At 48.6% G+C, this 25,838-nt stretch overlaps 1 protein-coding gene across 1 annotated transcript in view; it reads left to right on the top strand.

Moving 5' to 3' along the window:
* LOC138548034 (cytochrome P450 4B1-like) overlaps positions 1–25,838 on the top strand; it is a 567,791-nt gene that overhangs the window by 243,064 nt on the left and 298,889 nt on the right. Inside the window, exon 5 of the mRNA XM_069642251.1 lies at positions 20,411–20,535. Coding sequence (XP_069498352.1) covers positions 20,411–20,535 — 125 coding nt within the window. The remainder of the gene's footprint in view (positions 1–20,410; positions 20,536–25,838) is intronic.

The following is a 25,838-nucleotide window of genomic DNA, read 5'->3' as shown; positions in this document are numbered from 1 at the left end:
CAGGAAAATTAAGCATTTTGCCAGTCTTTCAGAAGTTTCCATTAACCTAATTAAGTCTCGACTTTTTTCATTTGACAGAACAAATCAGAGTCACAAAGAGTATTAAATATGTGGTTGGGAGTAATGATAGGCCGAGAAAGGGATACCTTTATTAACCTCAATTTTGAGCCACACATCGATATTGAAAAAGCTATTGTGTCCCTGCTACTCTAAAGTCTATACATGATATGTGATTCATAAAAGAGTAACAGGAGTAGGGAATACAGCACATACTGACATGATGGCCTAGAAAATACTTTTTTATTTTTATTTATTTGTGTTTATGGTTAATAAAAACCTTACACAATTATTACATCATAGAAAACATTTACAAAGACAGAACATTATATTCAAGCATAAAAATAGGTTACATAATAATACAATGAGGCTGATTCATGGATTTAATGTGCGCTGAAATTTTCAGTGCAAGCGTGCGAAAGCGTGCGAATCGCAGTGCCAGTGTGAAAATCGCAGGGAAACCCGCACACAGTGATTCATGGAAGTCCGTGCGCGTGTAAATCCCAGGATGTGCGCCAAAATACTGCGTGGCGCACACGTCTCCAAACAGCGTGCGCTATGCGCATAGCGAAATCGCACATAGCGAAATCGCACATAGCGCGGCGCACACAACAAAAGTAGGAGGAACAGGGGGCGTGACACGCGGATTTGGGAACAACTCGTGAAAATGTGGGCTTCACGGGGGAAGTACAGGAGGCAAGTGCGCGGAACGCCCACACGCACGTTCAAAACACGTATTCATGGAATCGAACGGGGCTAAGGCGTGCGCCAAAAAAGACGCACGATTCAGGAAACACGTACGCCAGTAGGAAGCAGGCGTACGTGGACCCGCACAGCATAAAAGTGCGCGCAAACAACAAACAAGCACAGACGCCAGGATGAATATACCGTTCCTAGCAGCAGTGATCGTGGGATACCGCAGGAGGAGGATAGTCAGGCCCATAATGTTCACACCCAGAACCAGCCTTTTTGGGATGCCTGATGACCAGGTGTATGGGAGGTACAGGTTTCCACCTCACATAATACTCGACCTGGTCAGTGAGTGGGAGGATGACCTCACATCACCCACCCTGTGCTCCCAAGCACTCAGCCCCCTGCAGAAGGTCCTCAATGTATTGCACTTCTTGGCCACTGGATCATTTCAGCGGACAACTGCTATAGTGGGAAGGGTGTCACAGGCCACGCAGTCACGCTGCCTACACCAGGTCTTGGCCATCATGACTGCACGCCCATCAGTCCGCAGGCACATATACCTGCCCAGAACACCTGCAGAAAGGCAGGCTGCCGTCCAGGATTTTTACGGGGTGGCACACTTCCACAAAGTGCTAGGTGCCATTGACTGCATCCATGTGGCTCTACGTCCCCCCAGGGCATCAGATCACATCTATAGAAACTGCAAGCACTGGCATTCCATCAACGTCCAGGTAGTATGTGATGCCAAGGGAATCATCAGCTCAGTATATGCCAACTATCTAGGGTCCACCCATGATAGTTTCATTTACAGAATGTCAACCCTAAACCGGGACCTAGGAGCTGGGCGGCATGGCGATACATGGCTGCTCGGTGAATATAAATGCCACTGCACATGCATGCATGTCAGATACTGAGCAATGTCACAACCCCACTAATAATACCCATCACCACCTCCCCAGGGGACAGTGCCTACCCTCTGAGCACCCACATGATGACGCCAATTCGGAACCCCACCACGCCACCCGAGGTGAGATACAACACAGCCCACATTGCAACACGGGGCATAGTGGAGCGCTCATTCGGAGTGCTCAAGTCACGCTTTCGCTCCCTTGACCGTTCTGGCGGGCAGCTGTTATACGCTCCCCCAGTAGTGTGCAGGATCATAGTGGCAGCATGTGTCCTGCACAACGTTGCAACACGCCGGGGCCTGCCCGTGGACATTGTGGTGCCCCCAAATCCCCAACCACATGCACGCCTGCTGCGTATGGGAGGGGAAAGGGCATGGGGTGAGGCAGCCCGTACGCAGCTGGTGGCTAATTACTTCACCTAAAATCACACCCCTGTGGAGTGCACACAGCCCTGGCACATACCATCTGACAATCAATGATGACATAAGGGACAATCAACTGTCACAACCATACCAGCCAGAGTTTGGTCACCTGGAAGTGTTAAATTGTGTGCCTCCCTACCTACACAAACACCACCAATGCTGTGTCATCAAAAGACACACTTCTATGCTGCTAAAATCATTACCCCCTTGCAAAATACAACATGACAACAGTGCCATGTCACCCAACCCCTCCCCAGCACCGCCACCCAACACACCATGGCATGTCATGCTATGTGAGAGCAAACAAAGCAATCCCCAAAACATGACACACGTGTCAAAGTACAGTGTCCCTAATGGAAACTGCCCACACCCAATATGCTCCCAGTAATGTAGAACTAACAACACACATGACCAAATACTTACCAACAATACAATGCAGCTACACAACCTCAAACATAGCATAAACATGACAGTGCTAAGTTAAAGTAGTGGTAGTCTTACAACCTGATCATGCCAGCACATCGGCCACTTCCAACTGTACAGTGCTGCTGCCACGCAAATGTCCAAGTGCACTGCATACAACATGAACTCCATCTCCAAAGTAGACGGCCTTGTGAAGACATGAGGAATTAACCTGCAAATTAGGCGAAAGACATGGATGCACAAGCACATAGCAATACACCATGCAGTGTACAATTCAACAATAATATCCACTAGGAATGTATACACAGTATTGACTACAGACTGCCCACACAGCTCATGGGAGTCCTACGTCACTGTGTAACTCAATGTCACTTGGGCACACCCTTTGCAAGCCCATGGAAACGGGAAGCAGGAGGGGGGTGTGTCTCACGAACCCAAGCATCTAACCCAAACTCAGGACAAGCCTGCATGTGCCCAGCCGGAATACAGTGGATGCCCACAGGAGCCACACAAGGCAACACACTGTAAAAACAATTCAAAAATTAAAAAATGGACATGGGCGGGCCGGGGGAGGGGTGCACCCAGGAGGTCCGAGGACAGGGTGCACACCAACAGCCACCTGTGTGAATGTTGGGGAAAAAAAAAACACCTCCATTGGCTCATGGACTGCACGGCTATGCCATTGTGGGAGAACTGCTGCTGTCGCTCTCAACACCCTCTGCTGCTGCCACAGGAGGTGGTGCTGCCACAGGAGGTGGTGGTGTTTTTGGAGGCAGCCCACGCAAAGCCCTGGTATGGTCCTCCATGGCAGGAAGCATGCGGGTGTGGAAGGTCTCGTTCTGGAGGATTATAGTGCGGATATCCCCATGCAGCACCTGACGTGATGTCCGGATCTCCTCCCGAGTTGCCTGCATCTCAGCTGAGAGCGTACGTGTGAGCCGCTCCAGCTGCTGTTCTGTCCTCAAGCTAATGGAAGCCTCAAGGTCAACAAGAGTCTCCCTGAGGTGATGGAGTTCTACCCTCAGGGCTTCCCTGTGGCCCTGGGACTCTATTGATATCGATTGGCATAGAGTCAACATGTCCTCCCTGTGTGATTGACAAATGGAGTCTGTTGCCTGCTGTAGTTGCTCCATCTGCCTTTCAGGGGGGACAATGGAAGTGGCCACCCTCTCCATTGCTTGAGCCATCATCTCAACTGATGCTGCCTGTTGGGTTGCCATACCGTACATGGATTGTTCCCACGGGGTACTGCCTGGTGGCGTATGGCCACTGCGTCGGCAGTCACCACACCTGTTTGGGGCAAGGCGATCTGCGCCTTGCTGTGCCGGCACTGCCTGAGGCTGCAGGACTGCATTCCCCTCTGATCTGCTGACCCAGGAACATGATCAGATGTTGAGTGTGACCCTACATCTGTAACCGCCAAAGGTGGATTTACCAACACTGACATCCCCATAGAGGGTTCTACCCCTGGTACAGGTGGTTTGGACAGAACAGAATCCCTGCCAGAAACACTTACCTGCGACGACACATAGGTCTCATCATCCGAATCAGCACCTGAATAGAGGTCTGGGGAGGTGCACCCAGAAGCACCCCTCGACAGAATGTTCTGCAGCAAGATTGGGTTCTCACCCACCACCACACCACGTCCCCCACTGGTGCCCGGTCGTGCCTGAGATTCCTCCTCGGTCTGCACCATCTCCTCAACCTCAACAGCATCAAGTGCGTCATCCCCTACAAAAACATGAAAGACAAAAAATGGAAACAGGCATTAGCACCATAGCACACAAATAGGCCTGACCAGCTACAGAACCAGTACATGATTTACACATGTCCCACATCACTATAACCCTCCCATGCAAGCACCGTCACTGAGTTGGAAGGGGAGGCCAAAGGCAGACACTGATGACACCAACATGGAAGAGCAACACATTTGCTGCATGCTGGGTAGCACTGCCATCACACATTGGCCTGTGAGTGGCATGTCCAATACACAAACATGACACATGCCATCACACAGATGGCATGTACCATAGCCATGGTACATTCCACAAGTACATCCATATGTCAGTGAATGAATACTGTCAGCCATCCATGTGAGATGGACATGATGAGATCAAAAATGCTACATAGTGTGACAAAATAGGCATGTGCCACACACTGCAGCACATCCAGTGTACAAAAATACAGTGATTGCAGGCCGATGTACTCATCAATGGTTGGTCACTTCAACATGACAGGAAAGAACTATCATGTTCCACATTCAAACAGGCCCCAAAAATTCCTGTGATCAGGCCAATACTCAATTAGCCTGAATGGTCAAATCATTCATCTAACAAGGTAACACATGTGGGCCAATGTGGGGTTCATCAATGACAGAAGCATGTCACAAATGTGACAATAGGGCTGAGGAATGTGTAGCAAAAGTGGTAGAATTGAAACAATCAGCCTGAACGAACACTGAAAAATACAAACAATGTTGTTGCAAGATGCCACTTCAAGGGCAACTGCCGTAATGTTGAGTAAAATTACTAATGTGGGCAGAAGGGATACTGTCACACCCAAATCCAAGGCCGCTGAATGTTTTGGATGATGCACATGGGTGACCCATACCACTCAGGCACACACACCCTCACCTGGCACTCAAACAGAACCCGTCACCCAAACAACATACACATGCATTACACACACATGCATGGACACTCACCAGACAATGCATCATAATCAGGTAGTCCTCCCACACCTTGGATCTGTTCCTCTGTGACGAAGGCCCCAGCAAGAGACTCATGTTCAGTGAGTTGGTTGTCTTCTTGTAGAGACCCACCGCCAGTCACCAGAGTAGCGGCATGATTTGAGGCCAGCTTGTTCTTTGCTCTGCGTTTCAGGTCATGCCACCGCTTGTAGCAATCATCAGCTGAGCGCCTCACAAATCCAAGGGCACTTATGCGGTTGGCGATGGTCTGCCAGTGTGCCTTACATTGACCAGGTGTGGTCTTGCACCCTGCAGTCACCAGCATTTCGTGGCTATGTGCCGACACATAGCCCACAAGTGCATCAAGTGCCGGTTCATTAAAACAAGGCTTCCTTGAGGTACCGGAGTGTGTAGCCGTGTCTGGGGTCTCAGCCTGTCGTGCCAGAGCACCCATCTTCCTCTTCTTTAAAGGTGGAGCAGAGCCAGAGGGGCTTACGCCGCTCTGGTCAGTAGGAGCAGAATCACTGGTGGACTGGGTAGTAGGAGTGTGGGAATGCACAATGACCATAGGTTTTGATGCAGGAATTGGTTGCAGGGTAATGTTGGCAAGGGAAAGTCAGTTTGATGGACCGGGACTGACACTGTCCTGGCTGGGAGAGTCAGAGCTGGGGTGGATGGAGCTGCAGCTGCCCCTGCAGCCTCCCCACCCTGCATACCTGGGGCAGCAGATGACATAGCTGCCCCAGATCCATGTGGATTGGTGACAACAACTTGCACCACCACACGTGGCCTAGACTTGCTGACCTGAAAGTCAGCCAGGGAGTCATCCTGTGCCAGGTCAGGTGCCACAATGGGCTGGTCCAACAGGGGCTGAGCTTGGATGGTGTCAGCCATGTTTCCCTCAACCATGGGGGCGGGGGCATGGGTGTCCCTGATTGTTCCTCCACACATGGGGGTATGGGGCACCCTGCAAATCCCAGCCACGTCCCCTACCGCGCCCACCACGCCCACCTTTTGAGGGTCGGCCACCTTTGCCTCCCTTACCGCTTGGTCGCCTCCCAGCCATGGCACTGATGTTGTTGTGCGTATGGGAGTTGCAGTAAACTATTGTCCTGGGCAATTGCGGGTCAAAGGGGTAGGATACTAGAAGGAATTCGTACCCTAGTGCTCTAACAAGGCTGTTTGCAACCCCTGGGGGAAGATGACAGGTCACGAAATGCACAGGCAGCCCAAAATCAGAAATTAACGTGCACGCAACCCCTCGTAGACCACGTGCGTGAAAAAATTAACCCGCACTATGCTGTGGCACCCAGAAACACAAAAATAAGCGTGCGCGTAATACACGCAGCCTACAATGACCTCTGAAGGGGAACGCGACACACGGGGCAAGCACAGTTGCTAAGTACATGCGGAACTCACCGTCTGCCTGGAAAAAGAAGGTGAAAAATACGCACGTGTGCGCGTTGGCAACACCCCCGCCAAAAGAAGAATTGTACGCTGTCTGAGGAGACAGGACAAAAGGAGAAGTGAACTCTGTTAGAGGAAACAGGCCCAACAAAAATTCAGAAAAGAGCTGTCAGAGGTAACAGGGAGTACGAACTAGAAACGCTGTGAAGTAATCGTGTGTGAACCAACAAGAAGTACAGATTTCACCCACTCGCTCTCCACGAAAAGCACGTACAAGGAAATGGCGTCCTACACGTAGCTTTTAAACCGGCCCACAGGTACACGTCAGATACGCGTGTACGCAGGCGCTTTCCTCCAATTACACGCGATGACACTCGGACGTGCAGTTTTTCCATGTGTGCTCTGTCATCACGTGCTATGAGGGAAATGCCTGCGCGCGTAATGTAACTTACGCGCTTACGCGCTAAGGGCCTTTGGTCCAATGGAATCGCGTGCGTGTGCTGATGCACTTACGCGCTAATGCTCTTTCCTCGAATTACACGCTGACGTGCAATTTTTTCACGTGCAAATCAAATCACTATCAAGCTGGCCACGTGAAAACACACGGAAGACCACGCTCCTGCCCAGAAGGCCAAATTACTGCCCCCCAGAGCCCTGAGCACAATCCCACCTGCCATCTGCTGCTGCCTGACTGCCTGCTGCCCACGTGCCCTGCCATTTGCTGCCTGCACGTGAGCCAGGGGTGTAGTTGCTGTGACCACCCCTGCTGGAACCGAACACTCCCGACTGGGATTCCATCGTTCCACAGCCCAGCCCCAGGACCCAGTTGCCGGCAGCCACATGTGAGTCCTCTCAGTTGTGGGACACATTGATGGTGTATGTGTTGGTAAGCATGCTGGGCAAATGCATGTGTGGGAGCACACATGTTTGAATTTCTGTGTATGTACATTGGCATGGTTGTGGCATGGATGGTGGTTCATAATGCATGTATCTGCACTGTGTACATGTGCATGTATGTGTATCTGACAAGTGTGCAAATGTCATGCAACAAGGATGCTCGTGACACTGATATGTAGAAGGATGAATGGCAGATGTGACATGTATGACGATCTCATCACTTCAACAGTTGGAGGAGATGTAGACATACATGTAAGTGTGGTGGCGTGTGTGCATGTCTAGTGCACTCCTTGTGTTTCATGTGATGTTAGGCTCACCTTTGCCTGTTCATGCTGTTGTATGTGTACGGATGGTGCTGCCTGGTGCAATGTTGCTGTTGAAATGTTCATGTGTTTGAGTTAAAATGACATGTGTGTCGTGGAGTGTGATGCCGTGTCTGTAGTTAAACAATGCCAGTCATGTGCAACTGTCATGTGTGTATCAGTCCATTGTACAGTGCCCTGATGCCTGTGTTTTATCTCTCCCTGTCTGCAGCGTCAACTGAAGAAGAGGGCGGAGAGGGTGCTGTGGAGCACAGCGGCAGGGATCATCCCGCCAGCCGGAGACGCAAGGCCCGGCTCCCCTCCCAGGTTGTCATCTTGTCAGGGAGTGAGGAGTCCGGTGCCGTGTCCCAGGCCGCAGCTGCCGAGGAAAGGTCCAAGAGGCAGAGGTCGGAGTTGGACTCCTCGGCAGCAGAAGGGGCTGAGACCCCACAGGGTATGACGGAGGAAGATGGCATGGAGTCATCCAGGTTGGTGGGGGGTTTGGTGGAAGAGGAGGCCGTGCAAGGGACAGAGACCGGGTCTGGAGGTGGGGATTCCACTGGTGCCAGTGGTGCAGTGCAGGGGCAGGGACAGGAGGCAGCACAGGCCACCGTGGAGGTGTCTGTGTGTAATCCTGTTCCCGATCCTGTGACTGCATCATCCCGCACCAGCAGGGATGCCTACGTCCAGACCCGTTTTCAGGGAGGGGATCCGCTTACAACAACTGGCCTTCCTCTCCCTGCGGACATGGCTATCCGGGACCGAGTTGAGCCTGTCCTGGGTGGGGTGGCGTTGCGTCAACGTGCCATGCGAGCTGACCTGCAGTCTTTCCATGAGGAGACTGCACGTCTTCTCGGATGGCATGTTGACCGCGTAGACCTACTGGGACAGCTCACCAGGGCCGGATTCCTCCGTTTTCTGGACCTTGTTCCGACGCCCTCCTCAACTGAACCCCCTATGCCCTAGTCCTCCTCCATGCCATCTTCCCACCCATGTATCACCTGGGTACCCTGTGGAGCTGCCTCTGACCCTGCGGTCAGGCTGGTGGAGGACACATCCCTACCACAGTCGGGAGTCGGACTTCCAGCAGGGGTGGCCACCTCAACAACTGCACCCCAGCCGGAGGAGGATGTGCAGGCAGCAAGAGCCAGGGCAGAGGCACAGCAGCAGCAGCAACAAGGTGGGAGCCATCATGGCTCGGGGCCTTCAACATCGGAGGGGCAGGCATCGGCCAGAGGGCAGGAGGACCCAGCACTGGAAGTGTCTTCCGTGTGGCAGCGGTTAGGCCATGCCATAGATGCGGAGCGGCAGCGGGCAGAAGAGGCACGGCTCACAATGGTCAGGGCGGAGAACTCGAGGCAATTCGCAGGGAGTAGGAGGAGAACATGTCATCTGCCCTGCGAACCCTCGGGCGATGGAAGAGGACCGCCTCCAGGACATTGAGCAGGAGTTCGATGATGCCCTGGACATCCAAAAGTGAGCCGTCGGACTAGCCCGCTGCCCTTGTAAATAGTTTTTAAAGTTAGGTTTCCTTTTGTTTTCCTTTTATTTGTGGTCAATGGACATTGCCACACACATTTGTATATAGTTATATTTTTAGGTAGGTTTCAATTTTTTTGGTTGGGACCATGGACCCTTTACATCCTTGGACAATGGATTGTATATAGTTGGACTATGGATTGATTTCTCTTATTTTCTGTATTATGAACATGAAGCAATGGAGATTTTTTCTTACATTTCCTTTGGATTTGCGTTGTTGGAGGGTGACTTTGGACTGTTTTTCTTTCAAATTTTTTTGGATTGGTTATCATTTTTAGTGAATCATCTTTTTCACATGCTTTTCATTTCATGTTTCATATTTTGGTATGCTTTCATTTCATTTTTGATTCCATGTACATAATACATTTTCATTTTTTAGTTCCATGTGTGGGATTCGCTCATTGGGTTGATGCATGTGAAAATGTGTGCTTACACAAGCAATGCCAACCAGTGTATGTGTGTGATGGACATGTGTTGATGTACATAGTTGAATTTTGGTTTGTGTCATGAGATCAGCATTTCACTGCTGGAGTGTATGTGTGTGATGGACATGTGTTGATGTACATAGTTGAATTTTGGTTTGTGTCATGAGATCAGCATTTCACTGCTGGAGTTGGGGGTGCTGGGGGACATGAGTGGGGGCCTGCTGGCAGGTGCCCTGCACTGCTGGGGGGTGGGGGTGCTGGGGGACATGAGTGGGGGCCTGCTGGTAGGTGCCCTGCACTGCTGGGGGGTGGGGGCGCTGGGGGACATGAGTGGGACATGAGTGGGGGCCTGCTGGCAGGTGCCCTGCACTGCTGGGGGTTGGGGGTGCTGGGGGACATGAGTGGGGGCCTGCTGGCAGGTGCCCTGCACTGCTGGGGGTTGGGGGTGCTGGGGGACATGAGTGGGACATGAGTGGGGGCCTGCTGGCAGGTTCCCTGCACTGCTGTGGGTTGGGGGTGCTGGGGGACATGACTGGGACATGAGTGGGGGCCTGCTGGCAGGTGCCCTGCACTGCTGGGGGGTGGGGGTGCTGGAGGACATGAATGGGGGCCTGCTGGCAGGTGCCCTGCACTGCTGGGGGGTGGGGGTGCTGGGGGACATGAGTGCGGGCCTGCTGGCGGTGCCCTGCACTGCTGGGGCGTGGGGATGCTGGGGGAACTGAGTGGGACATGAGTGGGGGCCTGCTGGCAGGTGCCCTGCACTGCTGGGGGTTGGGGGTGCTGGGGGACATGAGTGGGACATGAGTGGGGGCCTGCTGGCAGGTTCCCTGCACTGCTGTGGGTTGGGGGTGCTGGGGGACATGACTGGGACATGAGTGGGGGCCTGCTGGCAGGTGCCCTGCACTGCTGGGGGGTGGGGGTGCTGGGGGACATGAGTGGGGGCCTGCTGGCAGGTGCCCTGCACTGCTGGGGGGTGGGGGTGCTGGGAGACATGAGTGGGACATGAGTGGGGGCCTGCTGGCAGGTGCCCTGTACTGCTGGGGGATGGGGGTGCTGGGGGACATGAGTGGGGGCCTGCTGGCAGGTGCCCTGCGCTGCTGGGGGGTGGGGGTGCTGGGGGACATGAGTGGGACATGAGTGGGGGCCTGCTGGCAGGTGCCCTGCACTGCTGGGGGGTGGGGGTGCAGGGGGAAATGAGTGGGGGCCTGCTGGCAGGCGCCCTGCGCTGCTGGGGGGTGGGGGTGCTGGGGGACATGAGTGGGACATGAGTGGGGGCCTGCTGGCAGGTTCCCTGTACTGCTGGGGGATGGGGGTGCTGGGGGACATGAGTGGGGGCCTGCTGGCAGGTGCCCTGCGCTGCTGGGGGGTGGGGGTGCTAGGGGACATGAGTGGGGGCCTGCTGGCAGGTGCCCTGCACTGCTGGGGGGGTGGGGGTGCAGGGGAACATGTGTTGTTGATCAGTAGTGGAAGGTGACATGTGGCTTGGCTGGGGGGCATGCCCATGGTGGATAGGCTGCCTGCGGGACATGACCAGGGGTGCTGGGTAGTCCCCTGTGGTGTGGGCTGCCTGCAGGGTCCGTGGAGGGTGTAGAGGGAACACCTGGTAGGACCCACACTGCCAAATCACGTGTAGGACTCCCCTGCACCCCCGAAATACACGTACCCTTCTGAAATGGCGTGTGAGACTTCTTGCGAACCCCAGTTATACACGTACCCTGCTCGCACAGGGCCCTTTCGCGTGTGAAACTTCACGCGAACCCCAGTTATACACGTACCCCACTCGCACAGGCCCTTTCGCGTGTGAAACTTCACGCGAACCCCAGTTATACACGTTGCCCGCTTGGCGTTTGCTGTTTGGCAGCCCTGTAAACTGGTCCAGGGTTAGGGCAGCCCTTTGCGCTGTATTGGGGATTTTGATGGCTTTTCCTTGCGCTAGGGGCGTTCTGTCATGGGTTTTGACCCATGTTGAATCAATAGACTGGGTAGATGTGGGGATGAGCTGTCACCGCCCATTATTCTATCCCAGAACAAACTAAATCAATAGACTGGGTGGATGTGGGGATGAGCTATCGCCGCCCACATTCACGCCAGAATAGGAAAACTGTGCAGTACTGGCATGGAAAACATCATGATGGCCAGAACTCCCCAGAGAGTGCACAGGGAAAACATGAAGAATAGGCTGCCACCCATTTTTGCCTATGTTGTGAGCACAGGAGGGCACTGCCTAAAACCACCATGGGGCTACACACACAGTAGCCTGAAACCATTGGGAATGGCAATGCTGATTGCCAAAAAAAGCAACTCAGAACTGTGGGGAATTCATTTTCTTAATCCCAAAAATGGTTGCATTACCAGTACTCACCACTATCAGAAAGCCGGCGTTTTAAAACCACCAGACTTTTGTGTAAAACTGAACAAATGAAACAAAACCAGACCAAGGGAAGACTTGCTAAGAGGTGGATACAATGTAAAACTATATTCTGAAATGACTTGAAGGAAGTAATTATTTAATGTATAGGTAAAAATTGTCAGTTTGATTTGAATGTAGAAAACTGGGAACAAAAAGTGACATTTAGCTGAAACCTGGCTTAATGAAACTGAATTCTGCCTGACAACTACCCCGACAGGAGTTGATACTGGATCAACAGCTGTGTTCCCAGGCCTGGCTGCCAGGCCTGGCTGCATCCTGAGGTCACATGGCCCTGTTGATTAGATTAGGGGTGGAGCAGCTGGGGACTACAGGGAGTTGAAAAAAGGCCTGTCCTGGACTCAGGCAAATGTTATATTGGGGGTGTCGTAAAGTGGCTTCCTCTTAGGGGAAACTGGGAGGGGCAGTGCCTCTGCTAGCAGCTGAGCTTGGGGGAAGTGGATAAACCAGTTATTCCACCCTGTGATGTGGGAGGCCGCACCCCTTTTTGACCAGAGCATAATTTTAAAAAGATAGACTTGTCAGAATTATATAAGTAATATCATTATTTTTGTGATTTTTCTGTGAACATTTTAAGAGGCGTTAGGACCCTGTGGTGTATTCTGGGGGGTTGCTAGCGGAAAATAGGGTCTCACTCCAAATGTCTGCATGTTAAAAATCTGACACTTCATCAATTAATGTCCATACCCCTTGCGCACATGTGTGTAATTTTGAGTAAATGTCCGATATTGCAAAACCAGTTAAAAAGCGCAAAATGTTGTCATTTTTGAATGCAAGCCCCCAGGGTGTTCAGAGGCGGACAAGCATGGACCATAAGGAATATATAATGTGCACATGTAATTTCAACAAATTGTATATCTGGGAAAGATGTATTTGAATCAAATATAGATTTGTGCGCAAACTGACCAGGGGAGGATCCTCTGACCCATAAACAGACCTCATCAGGATGACAATCCATTTCCTTCCCCCAATCATGGGAGAGGGGAGAATTGGGCCAATGACAAGTAGAGAGGGGCAGGCTTACCTAGGCCCAGGCACACACCCATTTTCAAAACACATAAAAAGAGACTGCTGGGACATGTAGAGCGATTCAATTCCATTTGCTGCTGAGCATGCTGACCGACGACTTCACATCCAGAGATCCTGACTTCAAATCCATCAATCTCCAAAGACCAGAACTTTACTTCAGAACTTAAAGCAAGGGCCTAAACCCACAAACTGAGAACTCTTCTCAGCAGGCCTCACAACCTTAAAATCATTTGCAAACTGTTCCACAGCCGGGCGAGCTGTTTGAATTCTTTTGCCAAGAACAATTGCCAGAGACCAGACCAGAGATCCAGAGTGACCCAGACCACTGTGAGCAGAACCAGAGAGCTGACCCAGATCACTGTGAAGTGCCGAGACCAGAACCGGAGTCCAGTCCAAAACCTGACCAGATCCGTGGCGAGGCCTATTTCAAATTTATGTTGTGAGTACCTAGCAGAACTGTGCAGAACCTATCTCTAATCCAAACTATTTTAACCTAAGTAGAACTGCCTCCTAGAAATCGTGTCATCTGTCATTTTTAAAGCTGCACAACTGTCACCTGTCAATTCTGCAGCTGCAAGCTGTCACCTGTCATTTTGAGTTTTACTTTAAATCTGAAAAACAACCTTTACAAAATCGTTCATATCTCTGGAACCGTTTGTCCTAGGAACTTGGTTTAACTTTCCCCTGAGAGCTTAGAATCTCAGCTTTCCAAAGAACCTAGAACCGACTTGCTACTCCTAATCACGATTCACGCACCCGCAAATTTTGCCGCGATTTGTGATTTGGCCTGATTTCTTTACCTGTAAAAAGATAGCAGCTTTTTGCTTTCCTTTGCTAAAAATTTGTTTGCCTCTTAATAACCATCCCTGAATCATTGCTAAAGTGAGCCTGAGCTCATCCCAAGTATCTCTCACTCACCCTGAACCTCATAAAGGGATTTAAAAGCATTTCAGCATATTTCTCACTTCACTGCCACCACATTCAAAGCACTTGGGCCTGTGTTTTAAAACTCATACCTGTTTTCTCTAAGCTTGCTGGGGTGAGAATTGAATTTCGTATTGTATTTGATTTCATTCCTGAGAACTGTGTGCTCCTCTTTCCATCTACTTCCATTTCTTACATTGCATAGGGGAGGGGGGTGAATTGCCAGAGAAAAAGTGATTATCTTATCTTTTGCTAAAATCATATCAAGTATTTCTGTAGTGCATTTTGTTCCTCATTGCTTTTCCCTTGAAACCATAAAAGTATTTTTGCTACTTTATCCATCCTATACTAACTCCTCATTGATTGTAAAGAAGTGTGCTAGTGCCAGATTACCCATTGTTGATCAACATCATATGTCTAAGTGTACTATCAGATATTAATTTATTATAAAGTGTGATATATATATATATTGTTTAAATTCTCAAATAAACCTTTCAAACTTGCAAAACAGAATTACTTCTTGGCTCAGTGGAGTCAGGGGGATTCTAAGAGAGGGGTGTTATATAGGGGTAGTCATCCAGAACTCATGAACTGGACATAAAGATATATCAATAAGGGTTTCCATTCAGTATCCCAGACTAGGCATTGACTTAGCTGTAGTGTTGAATTGAATCCTCTTACAGTTCTTGGGGGCGTAACTGGCGCTGCTGCAGGGTTGCTGCGCCACTCTGCGCCACGGCTGGTTTTGGAGGCTAAAATCCATGAATACGCTGTGCGCGGAAAACGATTTTAGCGCACGCGGCTGGCGCAGACATTCGCACGCGCACACTGTGCACCAGCTGCGAGCACCACTTTTGTGCGAAATTCTATGAATTACCCTGCTAATTTCATCATACAATCATTATTCTAAAAAGAAATCCCCTGTGTATTTAATATACATTCATATAACAAATCATCCCAAGGCTGACCATGTGATCATAATAAAATTCATATTCTTAAAAAAAGGACTCTATCTTATATTTTACTTATTTCGCTAAAAATGTCATTCATAAATTGTACAACTGTGACAATAATTGGAATTCGTCTACCCTCTGTTATTCTAGTCCACAAATTGCAGGAGATGACAGAAGAGGTTGAATGTACAAATCTCTCAAAAAGGAGAATCATCTTCTGCATAACTGCCGGACATTTCATCACAAGATGGAATACTGTCTCTAGTTTTGGTAATTTGCAGAGCCTGCAAGTTTGCTCACTTTTCAGACTTCCCATTCGAGGCCTTATTACCTCTAGTGTACCCTGCCCACATTTTTACGGTGGGGAATTGGGTCATGTAGGGTCGTAATTCCGTCATAAGTCTACAGCGCGGCAATACCTTTATATAGATATCATCTTTGTAGGTCCATCTCATAACAGATTTTATCCCATTGCCTCAAACTTTTTTTTAGTTTGTGCAATGGTGTATGACCAGGAATATTAGCCTCCAACAGATATTGTTCGCATTCCCCTTTCAGCTCAGATAACACTAGCGTATTTCCTTGTTCCATACTTTTTTTAGGCCGCCAAACCCAGACGTGCTACGCTGATGGGTACAGACCCCGGCACCCCAAATCTTCCAGCCAGATGATCCCCTCCTGTCGATCAAACCATTTTCTGTTCTTAAAGGAGAGGCGATCAGTGCCATAAAGTACTGCACGGGTGAATGTAGCTCAATAAAATAGATTAAGGGCAGCAGAGAGTAGGCACACTTTCTTCACATGATGATTTTCATTAAGGACATCAGAGACACAAACTTGGTCTCCATATTTACCATTATCAGTTTTTTCCTGCCCTGAAATGATATGAAGAAGCCAGATAGGTAAAGTGTTTTGCCACCTCTATGTTAGCCCTTTTAAACAGCACTCCATCTCATTTCCCTCCTTTTTATTTGTAACTGAGAGGATTCTGGACTTTTCAGGGTTAGGAAGTAGATTATTCAAGCTGGTATCTTCAGAATTCTGCCTAAACCACACTCTAGCCCATGGATCATATAATCCATAAGGGTAATGTCATCTTGGTAGGCTATACAATCGACCCGTGGGTGGCCTATTATGGGGGTAATCTTGGATATTGCTGGTCTATGCTCCAGAGATAAGAAATGTACAAATTTAAAAAAGTGGGGGCGAGGACGCACCCCTGTCTCAAGCCGACATTATGCCTAATATGACTTGTCTTGGGATTGATTGCTATCATTTTCCATTGCATCTTAGTATTCCAATTTAACACAGTGTCAGAGAACCGAGTAGGGTGACAGTGTGCCTCATTACGAGTTTGGCAGTAGCCGTGCCTGTAACAAAGGCCCGGCTGCCGCTGGACCCGTGATTTTACCAGGACCTGCAAATAGGCAATTACCGGGTCATGCCGAGGTCGACGGACCCGGAAATTGCCCATTCGCGGGTGCCGGCAATAAGGGACTCTGCACCCCCATTTGGCCTCATTGGGCTGAATGGGAATGGGAAGCTTGGATTCATGGGCACTGTTCATAATGGTGCTGGTGCATCCACGAGTTGTGCTTGTGGGTGCCGCACTGCCCACAGGTCAGGCCTGGCAGGCAGAGCGAGACCCGCAAGCACATCTCGTAGTATGGCGGACGGTAGCAATGGTGCTGGTAGTGATAATGGCACCATTGTTGCCTTACCGCCATACTTATAATGTGGCCCAGTGAAATCTTTTTAGCCCTCCATTGAGACCAAACATCCCTAATAAGCGCATTCACCATACTCTGATTTCAGATATATTGAAATGACATGGTTTTCAGTATTATCTGCTGCTAAATTCTTACATTCTGAAGTGATATCAGTGTTAGTCATCCCTAAAAGGCCAAAGCTCATAATCAATTGTGCATGGTCACTGATCGATGCTCTCCTTACTATGAGATCAATTGCATTATACACAAATAAGTTAGAGACAAAGATGTAGTCCAATGTTTCAGATGATGTCAAACCATACTAAGTCTACTCAAGGACCCCCTCATCTCTAAACATTTAATTTACAGTTAACATATTCAATCTTTCCATGGAATCACCTCAAATTCTTCCATTAGATTCTCTGTTGCCCTTTCCCCCCTCCTAATAGGGTGGCAGAAGGTATTCCCTTCCTGCTCAGAGAAGGGCTCCTGCAATCTTGGGCATTAGCAATTTAGGTCACCAGCAAATACAACCGGAGGATTCAGTTACACATTCACAATCAAGATGTCCATCACTGTCGTTCCAAACCCCACACTTAGACTTATAACCAGATAGCAAACACTTCTTTCCACAGCCATGTTTGGGGTATTTTTATTAGCCACCAGAAGACCGGTTTAGCTACTCAATCCAGGCTACGGGACCCCTCCTCAGGAAAGAAGTCTAGTTTTGTTCCGTTCTTTTTTGTAGATCTCTGATTATTTCTCAAATATTTTCTCGAACCTGTCCTAGACGGGCCATTCCTCATGGGCTGATTTGAGTTTTGTTCTCAAGTAGTGGTCCCTTATTTGTTTTTCTTTTTTACTGATGATAGTCTGGGTTGTATTTCAGTGTTAACTCCCTTCCCATACCCTGGATCAGACTTATATTGTTGGGACTGGTACTGATGTTACTCAAAATTCCTGACCATCGGTCTCCTTTAAGGAATCCTTAATTGACACAACTGCAGAATGCAATTCAGCCAACGAGCTGGTGTGATCACTCACTTCCAGGCTAATATTGACATATAAGCACACTAGCGCTTGTAGCACAACATTACGAGATATAAGACTGCTTCCATTATAGGGGGACTCTGCGTGCATAGTATATTCCCCTTGAAAGGGAAGAAAAGAACAAGTACCATCCTGCACATGCTTACTGTCATTGAGGGCCACAGTGGTTTCACCGACCTCTTTCGGGAACAATAGGTTGGGTGAAGCATTAAGCAGTTGATGGCAGGACCCAGAATCCTGCATCACACTTTCCTCCAATATAATAGTATGCAAAGAGGGGACAGTATTCAACCTCCCCCACCTCCTCAGAGGGTAGATCAAGGGAGGCATCCCCTTCCTGCCCTGTTTCTGTTAAGCCAGACTGTAGATAAGTAGTCTCCTGTTCACTCTCACTCCGCGGCTTCTGCAAGTGCCATGTCGACTTCACCGCAGGAAGTTGAAGATGAAATAGATGAGGATGCTTCCTTGTCAAGCAGCGTTACCTCACTCCTTAGATTGTAGCATTTGCCTCTCCCTCTCATTCTGTCAGAAGCAAAGGCATAAAATAAGTTTAAAATTCACCCCCTTGGGGGAGAGCGCCTGAGCTGCAAGCGCTGCAACACTCAGTGTTCTGCTGCCTCTTAGTAGCCATGGACCCCCCCATGCAACACTTCTCACCTCTCCACCGCCTCAACGGCCACAACGGCACTCTGCTCTCAGCACTCCACTTCCTTCCACGCTCTGCGACAGGGCTCTGAATTTATCCCAGAAATGGATGCACTTCATTCAGGGGGGAGTACAAGAGGAGTCAAATCCCAACAAACAGCAGAGTTACGGCCACAACGGCGCTCTGCTCTTAGCACTCCACTCCCTCCTTGGGTATCTGGGGCTACGCCAGATAGGCCCTTGACCTCATTAATCCTTTTGACCGGACGTCTCTCAGTTTCTGCTCTTTTATGAACCAATTTTTCTCCAATTTATACACAAGTTAGCAATCCCATCTTTTTCCGACTTACACAATGACATGAGGTTTCTGACTGTTGAGGAGCTCCTCTGTAGAGGGGTATATATCTCTGGCTTGTCATACATAGTCGGACATATATTAATTCTGAATGACAGCCATATAGAGACACAACAGACTTGACATGGAACTATTTCCCTGATAAACCCTCCATCTACCCCCTGATGCATTGGGTGATACGGGTAGGGGCACTGGTGGACTGGTATCATACAAATATGGGTATGTTTGCTGCCAAATGAAGGTTGAATAGACATAAGTTAATATACATCAACTTCAGTGTGGTTGATGGAGAAGATAATGAATCAGAGCAGTCCATTTGTCTGTTTTGATTTACTTGTAGTAAGAAGAACATTGCCCCTATCTTGGAAGAGAGGTTTGGTTCATGAGATGGTCACAGGATCTGGCATATAGCAAGGAACTGGAAGCCATTTATGTATTAGGCACAGATCTTGGGATATTTGGGTGAACTGCAAACAGTGTGGTGCCCAAATGCAGAGATACTGGATGGCTGTATAGCAGAACACTCCTGTGCGGATGACTCTATGGCTGCGGACAGTGGCTCCAGGCGGTTGTAGGTCAAAGGATCGACAGCTAAAGGATCGAATGGTCAAAGTGTCGACACCAAAGGACCGAAAACAAAAGGATCGAAATGTATTTATTTATTTTTTTACGCCAACCCCCGTTTTTTGTGGTAAAAACCACATTTTTTTCCATAAATGAAAACCCCAAAAAAAAAGTAATTAAAAAAAAAAAAAATTCGATCCTTTTTTTTTTGGCCCTTTGGTGTCGATCCTTTGACCATTCGACCCTTTGTAGTCGACCCTTTGACCGGACACCGCTCCAGGCATAGCAGCCGACTACACTAATAGAATTGTGTTTATAATTCCCATGTGTTATCAACTCTGCACTCTACATCTCTGACTCTACATCTGGGGTTATTCATGAATTGTACCCAACGTGTATTCTTCTTTATTTCACTGTATCCCAATGCTCCTTTCTGAAGGATGTCAACCTAAGCCGTACTGATGACCCCTTGCGTGAAGCGTGTATGTGATTGGTTGTTGCTTCCTGCAGAGATTTTAGTGTTGGGTTGATAAAGCTATGTACAAAATAGCACTGCCCCATAAGACAATAAATGACATTTTTCTGCATGGAACAAAACAAGTTGCCAGCTAATGTGAGTGCCCAGGAGGGGAACGACCATTGATGGCAACTACGTGGCGCTGTGCTGTGTCTTAGCTGAAATGGCCTACTCTACTCTGTTACACATAGGAGTGAACATTTCTCTTTTTTTAAAATACCACCGTGATATTTATGGTCTTCTGCAATACACTTTCATTGTAATTTGAATGACATTCTATGTATTTTAATGTTAAGGTCACTGCTGCGTGTACTTGTTTTAAAACGTCATTAGAGATTGTTTTTTAGCACCGCTGACCTAATTATCGCCAGTGCATGTAGATATGACTTGGTGATTGATTAATGGAACCAATCATGATATGGATTTTAACTGTGAAATCATGTCACTCTTAAACCATGGATTTTTTTGGGACAGGGCAAGTGGGAGAAGACCAGCAGCGAGAATGAGTCGATGGAAATATTCGAGGACGTCAGCCTTATGACTTTGGACAGCATTATGAAATGCACCTTCGGCTGGCAGAGTGACTGTCAGACAGAGAGGTGGGTGCTCGCTGCTTTCTGGAGTGCGCAGAATTCATCTTGTCAAGAATACGGATGTGCTGCATCTCCGGAAACATATATTTATTTATGTTTTGTTTACTTGTTAGGCACTTATACAATAAGAACGTACTATTTCAAAGCACCCACACAGGGAGGAAGCGAGGGTGGCAAATACATTACAACACAATATTTAAGAGCGGGGGGAGGGGTAGAGGGAGAGGGACGAACCTAGTATGCCTTGTAAGTATTCCAAACGTGCAAGTGCAGAAGTGCAGGTGCATTCCCCTCCCTGACAGAACCTACAAAGCAACTAGGCTTTGATGTCACATGCATACAATGTAGAATGTCCCACCACACGCCGTCTATGTGATACATGGACGATCTAGAAAGTGATTAATATTACTTTGCTGGCGAGAAGGAAGTCTTAGCCTGTTATGCCCCTTGGCCGGAAGTGCGTGGCCAGCTTCAAGCACAGCAGAAGTTGGCCCTGTTATCCATGGACGTCAAGCAATTTGTAACCTCTGCACGTGTTCATGTTTTCAGTCACAACGTGGACCGTCCTTCTGCCTCTCTAAATGAGTCTATCCCGTGTTAAACCTGTTCAATGCTACAGGGAAGAATTCTAGCGCCTACCATGCACTTGAGGAAAATAGGCTGCCAAAAGCACTTTTCAGAATAAATGATATGTAATTGGCTTAGGCGATATATTTGATAGTTATCTTGAAACCGCTAACTCAATGGGGGCCATTTTGTGAGAAGCGGTACATTCTTGGCAGGGAGCACGAATGTCAGCACTTGCATGCCTTTACTCTTTACTTTCAGTTTGTTACGTAAAAAGTGTAAATACTGACTGGTATACAGAATTTCCAGCGGATTCATATGGGATCCACCTGCTTTTAGCACAGAAATCCATTGGCATAAAACCCGTCGTCATTTGGATGAAGTGGAGGAATGCATGGTAAACATGTTAAATCCATTCTGTGCCCATCCCTTGCTTCCAAATGCCATACAATTCCCTCCGAGTGTAACAGCAGAGCATACACAATTCACTCGGTCTTATGGAAGGACCCTCCAAGGTGTTTGTGGCTCCGCTCCATCACATCTGCAGATCACAGTTCTAAAAACTTTGTTAGTCTTTAATGATCACACACCCATAGATTTTATCAGGCGTCTTTCAATTGTGGATTCTTGCAATAGGTCTTTATTTGGTTTTCCATTTAATATGAATATGTTCCGCGTTCCTCTGTCATATAATGCATCATTCACCAACAAGCCATTCTCATGTTTCACATGCGCAACATATGTCAGCCTTTACAATATCCGTTGCTTAGGTGCACGCGAAAGAAAATGAATACATAGTATTCAGTTTCTGAATATTAACATAAGCTATCGCTAAAACTCCTCTTGAACAAAGTGAGGGATGCTCAATATGTGAGGAACATAAGTATTTATTCACACATAAAAGCATACTTCCAAAATCATGTGTTTCAAAGTCTGCTGGACCCACTAGAACAGTGTATGCTCACCGACTCACCCAACCTAAATTCCAATGGGTGAAAACGGGTGGCGCGAGCTTCCCGTCTATTGCAGCTGAACAGTGGAACTGTCTCCCAGCGTCCCTGTGAGCTGGACAATCATACTGGACCTTCTGTAGGTCACTGAAAACGTGTCTCTTTGCCTAAATAGACTCCTAATTTCTCTGTTGGTTGCATTGTCTTGTTTAAACATATCATGTCGAGTAACTGGTTGATGTAACAGAGCCTTGATGCCTTCGGGTTTAGTGTGTTTTATAAATGAATGAATAAATAAATAAATAAATGTGTGCATATATTAAGGTGCGGATGCTGTGGAGGTGTGCCAGCTCTGGGCAATCGCTGTCCCTGAGATCCAAATGCCCAGGGGATGTGCTGTCCCTACTTGCTTCTACCTCGGGCTCCCTGTCATCATGTGGGAGATGAGGTCTGTGGAAGCATGCCCTGGGTCACCCGTGCACTTTCACGATTGTGCAATTGATCATTCCGCACAAGTTCTGTTCCGTTGCACAATCATGAAAGTAAAAAGGTTCACTTTCATGAATGTGGAATTGATCTTTCGCACAAGTTAAGTTCAATTGCGCAATCATAAAAGTAAAAGGCGGCTGAAGAGTGTTAAGTTCAGAGTAGGGAGGAGAAGTCAGGGAGGGGGCAATTGACCTTTGGAGAGGAGGAGGAGGGATGGGTAGGTGTAGAGTGGCAGGGGTTCCGGAGATGTCCCACGGATAATGGAAGAATAGAGTTGGAGGTAGGCTTGGTGGGGGGGAGTTTTAGGACAGGTTTCACTGGGTGTCTTCATAGAGGAAGTAGGGAGAAGGGGGGTAGGCGGGGCCAGGGAGGCAGAGAGATCCATTTCAGAATGCAATGTATGAAGAATAGACAGAATGAACTGAATATCTCAGTTGAACGAATTCTCAGGAGACCCATGTGTAGATTTCTGAAGACCCACAGATTCTCTTTCTTACTGGTTATCAGTACAGTGGAACAGAGTCTGAAGCACATGTGCACACACCTGAATGTTCCAAAGAGTGTCATGAACGCTGTGAAGGATTTAGAGGAGTCATAGAGAAATATCTGGTGAAAGGCATCCCTTATGTCAAGCTTGGCATGTATTTTTGCTTCTCATCCTATTATGATGAGCTCAGAGATTCTGGACTGACAGACTGACAGACGATGTCGAACACAACTTCTTTGCTGAGGCAGTCTAGGTCAATGCTGTGAGGCAGAATTATATGCAGTACCCTTTGGGAACACCACACACAATTGGGACTACGAGTGACAGTACAAATTCACCTTTGGTACAAGCCTATACTACACAGTAAAGTGGTAGCGATGGCTGAACAGCCAGACTTATCTCAAGAGTAAAGTGAGCAGTATCAATAGTTACACAAAGGACAACAACTATGAGTCAAACCAACACTGACTCAAGGTTTCTGAGTAAAAGAATATACATTTAGTTACACATCAGTTATTAAACATTTCACTATTATCAAACAGTTGAAAAATCACAATATTAATACACTACACCACACCCAAAAGATTCTGGACAAATTAAGCTCAAAATGAAGTGTGAGCAAAATGGCACTCCAGTAATTTAAAAGGGAGGGAAAGAAAAAGTTAGACAGAAGTTGAGCAGCACCAACAAGTAAGTAAGCAGGGCAATGTAGAAAAAGGAAGTACAGTGAGGAAACCAATCAGGGGGCCTGGCCCAAAGTCAATGCACCAAAGTCTTTGCAGAGGATCAGTCATTTCAGGGTAGTTTGCGGTTAAGTCTATTCCAAGAGTTGAGAACGAAGTTGGTCGGACGAAAAGTTACTTTAAAGAATAAAGAAGGACAAGCCCTCGACTTGGCGAAAGATTTCACACTCTTTCACCGTGGCTGGACGAAACGAACAACCGGGTTAGCACAGTACCTTTAGAGGAAAAGAATGCTGTATCTGAGGCAGACGTTCCTGGCAAGTTCTGCAGGCTCACAGTTCCTGACGCGACTGTCGGACTGACAAGAAGGAGGAAGACTGGAGGGTCCTTCACTGCCCAGGGAAGAAACCAGAAGCAGGGCAAAGCGACGAATAAATGGTGTGCTCCTTAAAACCCCAGCAGGGTCCGATCCGTATGGCTATCCGGCTCACTGTAGCTGTGCACAGCAAATTCGACCAGAGGAGGGAGGCCTGTCTTGCAGTTTGGCAAACTGGTTATTCCCACCAGCTCAAGGGGAGAAGATTCCTTGCAGATCTTCCCTGTCATCGAAGTTTAGAGATTCGGACCCGCAGCAGGGCTTCACCGGGAGGTTTAGTCGTGGTAGAGTTCCTCTTCGGTCAGCTTCTCTTCGGTTCTCTCGATCCAGTGATGACTCTGCCTTCTCAGTCCCAGAGACATGCTCTTTATGCAGATTTCCTCCATTCACACAGCCTGTCTGTCAATCAAACAGCAGGGCGGCTGTCCTGGAGGGACAGTCACCTAGCCAATCAAATAGGAGTGCGACTTGGGTTACTAAGGGAACCCATGGATTGGGTCCTAAAACCCCTCCCTCATATTCTGCCTACCCAGACTTTCAGGCACCTAAGGAGGGCTTCTGTGCAGAAGCCCGCCAAAGATTGACGAACAAAGGGACCAAACCTGGTTTGGCGCGCAGAGTAAAACACGAGAAATACCTTTACAAAAAGAAATGGCGAATAAACCCAGCCGGAACAAAATAAAAACATTTCTGATGTTTGTTAATCTGCTTAGAATCACATGCTGTGCATAGGTCCGACATCCAGTGGTCACTGCGGAGTATTGCATTTTGTTTTTCGTAGTCGAAAAGGGGACGTTGACAAGGCGTGTCTGTAACACTATCCCTATAGTGACGTGTGTTGTACCCACAATCCCTCACGCGTCGAGGTCCCTCAGATTGTTTTTTTCCGCCCAGATACTGGTCGCCTTTACGCGGAGCTCCTCGAGAGACATTGCAGATTTCATCTCCTCGACCTTTGGTCGTTTTCCTATATTAATATAGAACATATCGATCCTCCCCTCGACGCTGTTGTGAAGCTTCTCCGCCGAGCAAGATCTTCGACGGAGGGGACGAGCGGAGGAGATCCTTCGGCGTTGCCGAACACGTGGCCTGGCCTCGCAGGCCAAATACAGTAGGGAGAGTGGGGGTCGTGGGACATCTCTAATTCTTTTCTGAGAATGCCTTTCCTTTTCCCCTTCCTTTCCCTTGGGGTGGTTATCACGTTTTATTGCCTCAGCTATGGAGAGGACACCCTTTAGGTTTTGCCCGCTTTGCAAGGGCAAGTTTACTTGGAAGGACAAGCATTCACGGTGAAACCGCTGCTTGCCCCTCGATCACAAGGAGGAAGGTTGCACGGCTTGTCGGCTTCTTAAGCCGAAGACTCTAAAAGACCGTAGGGTCAAAAGGTGGGCGGCCTACGCTATGTCGAAGGCCGACGCTCCACCCACCGTAGCAACCTCCGACAGTGACGAGGAACGTGATACCACGACCTCTGCTACGGAAGTCGTAAACCCCCCTAGAGAGCGCAACCGCGCTTCGTCATCTGTCCCCGGCCCCGACGGGCTCGGCTCACGCCCTGCTTATGGGGATGAACACCCCGGCGACACTGACGCACACAAGACCACACATAAGCACACAACCCATGGCTCTTCGTTGCCGAAGGCAAAGAAAGCATCAGCGCCCAAGGAGACGCAGGTTTCACCGGCGGCCTCCTCGGACCGTTCGGGTTCGAAGCCCCTCTCGCAACCGCAGCCGCGACCAGCGACTGGGCTTTCGGC

Source organism: Ambystoma mexicanum, chromosome 1q, assembly GCF_040938575.1.
Source record: "Ambystoma mexicanum isolate Mex_15411 chromosome 1q, UKY_AmexF1_1, whole genome shotgun sequence".
Classification (NCBI taxonomy): domain Eukaryota; kingdom Metazoa; phylum Chordata; class Amphibia; order Caudata; family Ambystomatidae; genus Ambystoma; species Ambystoma mexicanum.
Note: the sequence above shows the minus strand (reverse complement) of the source record. Positions and strands in the feature narration are given on the sequence as shown.